Below are 10,768 nucleotides of genomic sequence, written 5' to 3'. Positions count from 1 at the left end.
AGAGAGAGAGAGAGAGAGAGAGAGAGAGAGAGAGAGAGAGAGAGAGAGAGAGAGAGAGAGAAAATCGGTTACATCCTCCGCAAGTAATAACATATATTAAATTTTGGGACTCACATGTTATGTTTGAATTAATAAAGAAATCGTTTTCTTTGAAGGTAAATGACGTTCCTTCTCTTAAAACAGAACATGTGCCACATTGCGGATCTTTACACTTTGTCACGGATTTTATAGATTTCGTTATTTTTGAAGGACAGAGTATTCTTCTGAGGCTCTGGGGGATGATTAAAATATATTTGAAATTCTAAAAGGTATAATAATTGTTTTCAAACGCATACCAATAATTACATCTTACCTAGTAAATTCACTCTAACGTCCAGATAGTCTTAAAAAAGCGCGGAAGCAAACAACACTAGCATTTCATAGAGGTTATAAAAAGATAATATTATATATTGGAATATATTTAGTACAGGTGTTTCCAGTGTTAGTTATTATTAACATATTCACAAGATTGTCAGATATTATTTTTTGTCATTTTTGATTATCAGATAATAAAACTCAATGAATTTTGCAATAGAAAATGCACATTCGTTTCTTTTGATGCTGCGTTATCACGGTAATCCTTACATCGAATCACTTGATGATAATCAACAGAAAATTGGACAGACAAGAAACTGTGCCTTTGTGACAATGGCTAGCTTAAACTGATGTGTAGGAGTCTATTCCTAAATAAATGAGTTAAGTGAAAAACATTTTAAAATGTCGAAGTAAAAAAAAGAACAAGAGAGAGAGAGAGAGAGAGAGAGAGAGATGTAAATTTCGATTATTTAATGTTAAACTAATACCAGTGGTGGTATTCGGGGTACCACCACTGCTCACCTCATTCCAATTTCTATGGTTATGCGTACGTACTAAAAAGTGTACAGTTTTATTTTATATATTTACTAAAATGACAAAAATTAAAACTAAATTAAATTTATTTGCGAGCAAGGAGTATGACTTACCTCCAATTTTTCATCAAGATGAGATATAATTTTGTCTATGATTTATGTTATAAAGATAATGAGATAGAGATTTTTCTCATTAGATTTTACTACTCTTTTCATTTATATGATGCTGTGAAAGAGCTATTTATGAAAGAATTTTGTTTCCTCTTAGTCCCTCATTTGATGGGCAAGGCTAATTTTTTTTTTCTAGATTTCAAAGGAAAAGTCTTGTGATACTGCATTTTGGCCCATTGTATTACTCAAACAATTTATGAGATCAGTCACTGTTTATATGATTTTAGACTTAAAACTTATTCTTAAAAACTTGATTCAATGACTTAGACATAATGTTAAACAAACTTATATTGTGGATTCACAGATATTACTATGTTAAAGGAGACAAGGATAAAGTCCGTTTATGTGATGAAAGCTTATTCAATGTGTCTGAATTGAGTTAGGATGATGAAAATGAAGAATGACGTACATGTACATATGTATATTGTCATGAGCTCTTTGATTGTGGGTCTACCCCTTTAACGTTAAAATACACAATCTAGCTGCACACTTGAACACAATCATTAAAGTCAAGTGTCGGTAGGTTTACTCGTTGTTTTATGAACATGTTTTGCACACATATTTGCATATATATTTGGAAAAAAAGTTTTAATAGAAAAAAGTATAATATTCTATTTATCCGATGTAATTAATAATAATGATTTTTGCTAATAGGTACAAAAATAATATTCCTTGATGTAAAATGCTGGAAATGGAGTCTCCTATATGTAGTGTTACAAAGTGCAAAGAATGCAGGGTCAAGTGAAGTTTTAAGCAATTTGAATCTTAGGCACTGACACCTGCTTTAATCTGTCAAGACTTAATGAGTTATTATGTGTATACATAGAATAGCAGTGAGAGACATAAGTTTTACAGATGTTTCTGTTGCACTCGACATTAGTTTTAGTACTCTCTTTCATACTTTTTGAAAATGTCAAACATATAACTGTTCTAATGGTAAATTGTAAAAATTTCAATCACTCAACGCAATTAAGACCCATGAAAACGCCAAAACTGAGGCTCAGACCTCCAAATTTGTAATTTTATACTAGTCTTCTGTAACATTTAACTATGACAGATAGCAGAGGACAGCAATACAAATAAGAATAAAGAATCTGTAAATTATTTATAAAAATAAACAATAAAAACATAGAGACTTGAGAAATTCTACTCTTGGCATCTGTTAAAAGTATACACTCTATAAGTTGCACCAGTTTAAACAAGATTGGAAATTTACATATTTTGTTTATCAATAAAAGTTGCGAAAGTACTGTTAATTACATTTTTAGAATTAAACGCGTTATAAATTTATCAATTTATAATTATTTACATTCCTGCTAGGAGAGAAATACAATACTATGTAGCTATTTTTAAATAAATCTTTTACGTGACGCCGTCGCTACTTTTAGATTGATAAACAAACATGCCGTGAAGAAAATAAGGTAGGTCGTTTGATATACTACTCACTTTTGACGTTGATGACAAGCATCTTACACTTAATGATATTTATATTTTAATGTAATCAGTATCAACCATCTACTCTGTTATGACACATATTAACCTTTTATTAATAATTAATGTCGAAATGCAACATGCCTACAATGTAGCTCGTCTGTGTTTTCCCGTTGACATGCGTCTCTATATATAGGCCTACTATTTAAGCACTTCCTTCATCAATATTCATGAAGAGACTGAATTCTTAACTGCCAGATATTGCTTAATTGTTTTGTTTTTACAACCACGTCTGTAGTGAAATTTTGTGGAAAGTATTTCTCATTACACTTCATGTGTTTCAAATCATTTATCATTTTGTTTCACACAAAATTCGGGGTTCATAGAGCGTGTAGGACTTTAACTAAAAAAAATATATAATGAAAAGCAAAGATGAATGCATCTTTTATGATTATTCAGGTCATATTATCATTAGTTTTTATTTCATTCCTTTCGCATTCTTTTAGAAAAGAAAAATGAGACCAATGCACTAAAGTCAATGTTGTTTCTTTTAATTGTCCAGTTTCTACTATTCCGCATTTTTTAATCAAAAACAATGTTTTCCCTCTTGGTGACATGAAAAGTTCATAAAATGAAAACTAATTCCATCGTTTTTAACATAATATGTACTTACACCAAAACTCCAAAAATTAAATATTGTGTACTGATCTTCACAAAAACATAATTGGGGATAAAATGGAATCACTAATATCAAAAGTGTTACATTTGATGCGTTTAAAGTTGCAAAATTCTATCAATTTCTCACGGAAAATTAGAAACTTTATAATGTCAAGCAACTGCTAAAACACAATGTTCCACCTCTTACATCACTTGACTCGAGAAGGTTCATCCCTTGCGCTTTTCTATACTCCAGTTCGGAGTCATCCTCAATTTGTTTACACCAAACCAAAAAAATAAATGAATAAATAAAATGCGTGGTGCCCATTTCTTTAAAAATCTTAAGCTTTAAAAATAAAATAGAGGAAAAGAGATTCTTTAAATAGACTGTGTCTTCGTCCATCTGGTCGTACCATAATTGATGTAATAATGGATATTTTCATTGTTTTTGATGTAAAATGGAAGTCTTGAAGAAGGTCAATGTTGAAACGAAAAGGGTTAAGACGTGTAGACTAACAAGGCAAAACAGGGGTGATACTGTAATACTTAGTGAATAGTCAATATAAAATGGCTCCAACGAAGAAAAATACTTCCCCGAATAAAGGAAATGCAAATTTTAATGACCCATTTATAATCTGACCTTTTTTGTATATCTCCATGAAACATAAAATTTTCAGTAAACACCAATGCCAGAGAGTAGAGAGAAATGACAGCATGTACACGTGTTTTTATTGTTTTTATTTTTATGCTATATTTACAAACATTGACAGTAAATAGTACAACGCTGAAGCCTCGGATATGTGACGGGTAAGAACTTATTTTTAATGGAATTGACATAATTCACATCTTCATTATAAAATATTAATCAATCTTTTGTTTTTGACATATATACTACATGGTTGTTTTTCATTAAATATCCAGTTTTGTACGAGCATCAAACAAAATTATTATCACATATTATAAGCAAATCCGTCGAGCCCGTAGCGCAGTGGTTACAGCGTCTAGTCCAGAGTTAGGGATTCATTCGTCGCAGGTTAGAATCCACTTCAGGACATGAATAGCAGTTCATTCGATGAAACTGTTAAAACCAATTTCCGTGCTGCAGAAGTTGTTGGCACCAAAACGATTCCTTCCTGTTCAATGGCTCTGAGTTCCGAACAATGGCTAATATTTCTTGCCTTCCACTGACAAATGAAGACGTCTTTATATTAGTGAAAAATTTACTAAGGCACGTTAAACAAGATAAAAACAATTAATAGACAAATGAAATTAAACGTATTTCATCCCCAACACAGGAAAACAAAAACAAAAAAAAGTATGAAGAATAAATAAATTGCAATGCACTATGTAACTGGACCAGTCTTTGCTCTTCATAAGTTTATTATTTCATGAGGGTTGAATATGATGAGAGAAAAGTATAGAGCACCAATCGATCTATCATACGGATTACACCAAATTACCTGATCTTTAATGTTATCTACATTGTTTTATCTCTCATGATATACAATGTTGTCATTTATTCAGATTCTTTTGAATTCTGTGTAATTCTGTTATGAACATCGTTATCAATTTCCTTTTGGACATTCAGTTTTTTTTAATTATATGAGACATTTTGTGGCATATTTTGACATTACAAAATAAACAAATAGCGTTTATATTTGCTGACTGAAATCACAATTAAAAAGTAAAAAACAAATGATGACTTTAAAGAATTTATCACAGTTTTAAGAGGACGCTAGATTACTTTACCCAAAAAAATTATAAAATAAAAATGCCAATGTATGTATAACAAGGATGAGTGAAATCTTACAAATGTAACTCCTCTACTTCAGTAACAACAAACTTTCTATATCTGTAGGAAAATAAAATAATACTGTAGATTCCTAATTATACACGAGGAATTAATTTGCGCGTAATTTCGCGAGAAGCGTCACTCGGAAAAAAATGTTACTCGCTTTTATTTCTATGGTGCTGAAATCTATGACACTCTCTCCATCATTACAGCTCAAGTATGCAATCACTTGGCGTCATTTTCAATAATGACGTCATTCGCGAATTATAATTCTCGCGTCTTTACGTGATTTCAAGACCCAGTTCGCGATAAAAAGTACTCGCAAAAAGTAAGGAATCTATATGACCAAAAATATTGGTTTGTGTGCTGTATAAGATTTTCTTTTTTTCCGGAGTAATTATTACTAAGGAAAAAAAGATTTTCATGCGAAGCATATGGAACTCTTGACAGGGACATTGAAAAAAACAAGTTTATTTTATCATGATGCATTTTATTCAGTTTAAAAAAAAAAGTATTGAAAGAGAAGTCTCAAATTTCTGGTCTACAAATACAGTGTAAATGTCTTAATGTGATAATGCATGTATTAGGAACGCAATGAAATGGATTGAATCTAAATTGCATACATTTGAGAGAACAAAAATATGCATATGCTTTCCAAGAGTCTGATTATTTTTTTTTTCATAAAGATAAATGTTTTTCCTCTTTTGCTATTGATCGGAGTCCAACATATCTTCTATCAATCTCATATCATTTTTTCCTCCTTCCTTTCGCAGTACTGTTAAGGCTTCCCGGAGCTAAAAAATGCATTTAAAACGTAACACTGCATTGCAAAGTTGATTTTATCAGTTAGAGGGGAAACCCCTCTTACATATTTCCACAAAAAATATTAAATAAATCCTTATTAATAACTTGAGCCAGGCTCTTTTATATACATACTGTAGATCACTAAATTTTCGCGACACATTATTTTCGCGAGATCGTCATTGACTCTTTATTAGCGAGACAAAATTTTCGCGAGTTGTGGTTATTGCTTTATATATTCTTAAGGAATACTATTATACGCGAGCATTAAATTTTCGCGAGTACACTGTCTCGCGTAATTACGCGAAAATAAAGTTCTCGCGATTAAAAAGTTATTTACAGTATTATGAATTCTGCCTCTGTCCACTGGTATAAAAAAGTGTAAATGTCAAGCGTATATTTTTGTACGTAGTTTGAACACATAGATTCTTTAACGAGACTAACAAAGCAAAGTTATCTAAGTTGTACAGATATATTAGATTTTTGAAAAAATGATAAAAACACGTTTATTTTTAGCTAGCATTCTGCATCTTTATATGCATATTGAAATAAGGTGTCAAGTTTATGACACTCTCTCCTCATTACAGCTCAAGTATGCAATGACTTTTTCAATAATGACGTCATACATTTGTAGTTCAGAGAAGTGCTTGAACAGAGTACACTAAAATATTCTCTTGAAAGCCTTATCGTACCTACGTTTCAAATATTTTCTTTAAAGGAGTCTTTCCATTTGTGAAATTGATCTGGTTCTTGTAGATGAATAACCTTCAAATTATTGGTTGTTCTTAATACCGTTGAATAATTCACTTAAATATTTTCTGGATTTTTGTCGGACATTTCAGAAATGATCGTTCTAACAAATGAATAAACTCTGGGGTTTTGCAACAAGAAAAAATAATAAAACGGTCATGAAATAAAAATGAAAGTATTTCATGTAGGTTTAGAATCTTAATATAGGGAATCAATGATTTGACACCTACAGAACAATTCTGGGGGTGAAAAAATTAAGATAAATTGATTAAAACATTAAAGAAAAACATTTTAAGATCTTCTCAATATTTTTATTAATTGACTGTTATTTTGTATTCTGTGTGAGATATATTAGGTACGCTCAGATATAATCCGATGAAGGATATCAATGTTAAACCTATATTCGGCTTTCATGGCCATTGGGAAAAGAAAGTTCCTTATCCTGTAATTACTTACCTTTATATGGGTATCTAAGGCCTCATGGGAATAGCCATTGTTTTCTTATACCAGTCTGTTTGCAATAGAACAGTCGTAACCTATGATTACGCGTCTCAGATCTGACGATGCGGGGAGAACAATAATCTTACCCTGGTCTCCCAATCACGAAGCAAGCATTCAGTGTTTCTTAAGAAAAGAAAGTGCTCAGTGTCATCATTTCCAGGTTTTAAAATGATTGAAGTCGCCCGCGTGGCGCAGTGGTTAGAGCGTCTGCTCTAGAGTCGCGATGTAAGGAGTCAATCCTTACGTCGCGGGTTCGAATCCCACTGTGGGACGTGGAGACCGGTCCTTCGGATGAAACCGTATAAACCGAGGTCCCGTGTCGCAGTAGGTGCTGGCACGAAAAAGATCCCTCCCTGTTCAATGGTCCTGAGTGCCGAGCATAGGACAAAATTTGCAGCTCTCCACCGGCAAGTGGTGGCGTCTCCATATGAGTGAACAATTCTCGAGAGGGACGTTAAACAATATACAATCAATCATATAATGATTGAAAAAAAAATCTCGATGAAACTTCATACAATCACCTTGTCGATACAATTACCTTGTCAGCAAATACAATTTATTGACTTAAATGCTGACTGACATTTTTCATACCAATCGTTAGTCCATTATTTATTTATACCCCGAATTGACGACAGATTTTTTCCGTAATTTCCTGATCATGACAACGAGCACACGGCGGCAGTGACCAGGGGATGCTCACTTATCCATTGCACCTGATCCCACCTCGATTGTTTCGGAGGTCCGTGTTTGCTCTGCTCTGATTTTGCATATTGTTTAATGGACTTTGAGATTAAATACTATTCGTTATCTCCATATCCTTACTTAAAGGAATTAACAAATTACGCCTGATGTAATATGTGTCTGTTGACTTATGTTCCTTATTGATCTTAACTATACATATTCCCAATTACACTGTACATGATACTGCTCATGTACAATTATGTCATTTGCATTTTTAATTGCATTTACACGTAAATATAACCTTCTTATTTTATATCAGAATCCGGAAACATGAAACCAAACCTGTCAATATCAGAATTTATTTTTTTTTTCGTTATCACCATATATGCATGTACTTGAAGTTCATATTTAAATTTCATGCTCTGAATATTTGAAGCCATTTGAACTATTTATCCATTTTTTTCACAAGGGAAAATGAATGCTGCTTCGGCTATACATGGGATGAAGACCTACAGGGCTGTAAAAGTAAATACTTTTTATTCCTCCTCTTTTCCAAACTGCTGTGTAAAAACGACAAAAGACAAAAATGTATATTGAAGTTGTTTTTTTAGTGATCAAGCAAAAGCTTTTGATCAATAAACAAAAATTGTGGCTAATATTAACATTAAAGGTTACCAACAAAGTGGACAATTGCTCTTTACGCATATAAAATATTTCTTACATACATGTATAATAATAACAGACTTTAACCTCTATATTAATTTTATGAACATACATGTATAATATATACATGTACTTTTTACCTGTATAAGCTAATGCTGTATTAAATAGTATCGAACAAAGTAAAAGAAAAAAAGAACATATTAGATTTTAAAAACAATGTCACTTGAAAAAAAACAAATCACTATAAATTTCAAAACAGTCTTGTTTTTTCTATTCAAAAGTTCTCCCTTAGCAATACCGGAAAGGCTGTAGAAAACACCTAATTTATTTCAACATTTTTTTATTATTCTTTATTAATCTTCCTTTTTCAGAGTGTAGAACAGGGTATTACGACCTTTACTGTAATATGTCATGTCCATATCCACATTACGGAACAGATTGTGATGAAGAATGCCAATGTGAACAACAGACATGCAACTTTATCACGGGTTGTTTAGGTATATTTTATATTTAACAGTTGATACACATATATCTTATCATTTTCACGGACTTATCATAGTCGTTGAAAAAGTGTATGTCAAGATTTCAATTGAATGAAAATTCTGAAATAATTCTGATTACAAAACAATATCAAAAAGTTTGTTTGTATTTAAATATAATCCAAATATAGTTTTTTTTTCACATGAAAAATAAAGCTCAAAGATTTTCAGAAACAAGATTTTGTTTAATCTATGTTTGCACTTTAGGATTTTGTGGCCTGTTGTCTATGGTATTTATTCTTTTTTTCAGTCAACACAACAAATATCCATGCATCATCGGATCAGTCATCAACAGACACCTTTGAATTCTTCACTATTGTTACGACATCATCTACAGAAAACGAATTGTCTTTGAAAAGTCTCCAGCGATCTCCCTCGCCGGTAAATCAAATTATTTCGTTTTCCCTTCGCGATTTCCTTCTTTATATTGCTGGGGTACTACTTGTACTCATTTTGTTCACAGTAATCAATGTTTTTATATGTAAACGTCGTGCTAAAAGAAATTATGCAATTTTCAATGAGAAAGAACGAAAATGTGCATTGATTGAATCAAAAGATGCTGTTAAAAATACATGCAGAGGAAATACGAAAATCATAATATCACATTGCACAGAAAACAATTCCTGCTTCTTGGAAATTACAACAGACAAGGGCAATACAGACACCAAAAATAGTTGTTTTTCAAACACTGAGGTCGATAAAGAAAAACGGGAACAAAACAGGAAAGGTGAATCGATTGATGGCAAAACCCAATTGCATCTATGCACAATTAAACCCTTGGGACAAGAAGAAACAATTTACAACATGAGTCAATGTTCCCAATATGAACTCGACTGCTATACGGATGTAAAGGAGGTATCTGACGAAAATCAGTTAAAAACTACTACGAAAGTTTCACATGAAAATGAATACATCAGTGTACCATGCTGCCCAGATTGTGAAAGTTAGCTTACTTATAATGCATATTAATGTCCAAATATTCGAGATTTGATCGGTATTTTTTTCTCTGGTATTGCTCTAATATAACCTATATTAAAATTCATGTATTTGTTCTACTTTGTCTCTTAACATTCCAAAAAATGAAATGCAAAGATAAGAAAAAACATATTCCGTCCAGACAGTTGCATTGTATATTGACTATTAGGAATTTAGGGAACACAGAGACCCATGAAAACAATTGCCGTGGAATGAATCAAAATCAAATAAGGGTCAACGCAAAGTTTTTTTTTTTTATCTCTCTTTGGCAAATTAATATACTTAGTTAATTAAGCCAAGATAATTCTTTATGACAGTGTAGTTAGCATGTCCACTCAATGCATCTCTACTCACCTGCTTGCGTTTTTTTTTTTTGTTATCTTAGGTATACAGTGAATTCATATTATAGTGGCTCAAAATAAAAAAAAAGAGTGCTTTGCGTTTTCAAAGTTTTAATCAAGTAAATAATTAGTTTACTCAGATTATATTTACACACTTTATTGAAATGTACACTCGCAGTTTCTATTCAAGGGCGTATACGGTTTTCAAATAAACTCTCAATCACTAATATACTTATTCTGAAAAGAAAAAAAATGATGGGGAAAAGGAGGGATAACTCTTGCTGCCGCTTTTCAAACTAACAAGAAAATAATAACTCAATGAAATTGCATTAGTTTAACCTAAAAAAAATTGGGCATATTCAAGGAATTCGATTTCAGTAAAAAAAAAATGCAAAAAGGATGAACGAAACAGGAATTGCCATTAAATTCCAATACTACAGTTTTTAACTTAACAATATATGAAGAATAATATTTAGAAATGAAAAGTACAAACTAACAGCAATACTCCAAACATACATGATATTAAGTCCCATTTTCTTATTCACAAGCTTTCAATGCACCAGTTATAGACAGTAATAT

General features: G+C 31.8%; 1 protein-coding gene across 2 annotated transcripts in view; it reads left to right on the top strand.

Moving 5' to 3' along the window:
* LOC134258193 (uncharacterized) overlaps positions 1–9,844 on the top strand; it is a 36,122-nt gene extending 26,278 nt beyond the window's left edge. The window contains exons 1-4 of one of the 2 annotated variants that reach the window (XM_062740733.1): positions 3,831–3,953; positions 8,141–8,196; positions 8,706–8,831; positions 9,124–9,844. In XM_062740733.1, the coding sequence (XP_062596717.1) occupies positions 3,853–3,953; positions 8,141–8,196; positions 8,706–8,831; positions 9,124–9,821 (981 nt within the window). In that variant the 5' untranslated portion in view covers positions 3,831–3,852 and the 3' untranslated portion in view covers positions 9,822–9,844. Of the gene's footprint in view, positions 1–3,830; positions 3,954–8,140; positions 8,197–8,705; positions 8,832–9,123 lie in introns of those variants that run through there. The other variant, XM_062740734.1, reaches the window with a different exon arrangement.
* The last annotated feature ends 924 nt before the right edge of the window (positions 9,845–10,768 follow it).

The sequence above is a fragment of the Saccostrea cucullata genome, unplaced genomic scaffold, assembly GCF_032062105.1.
Source record: "Saccostrea cucullata isolate Sc308-1 unplaced genomic scaffold, CSIRO_AGI_Scuc_v1 ctg4123, whole genome shotgun sequence".
Classification (NCBI taxonomy): Eukaryota; Metazoa; Mollusca; class Bivalvia; order Ostreida; family Ostreidae; genus Saccostrea; species Saccostrea cuccullata.
The sequence above is the reverse complement of the archived record's forward strand: the minus strand, read 5'-3'. Positions and strand labels throughout refer to the sequence as shown.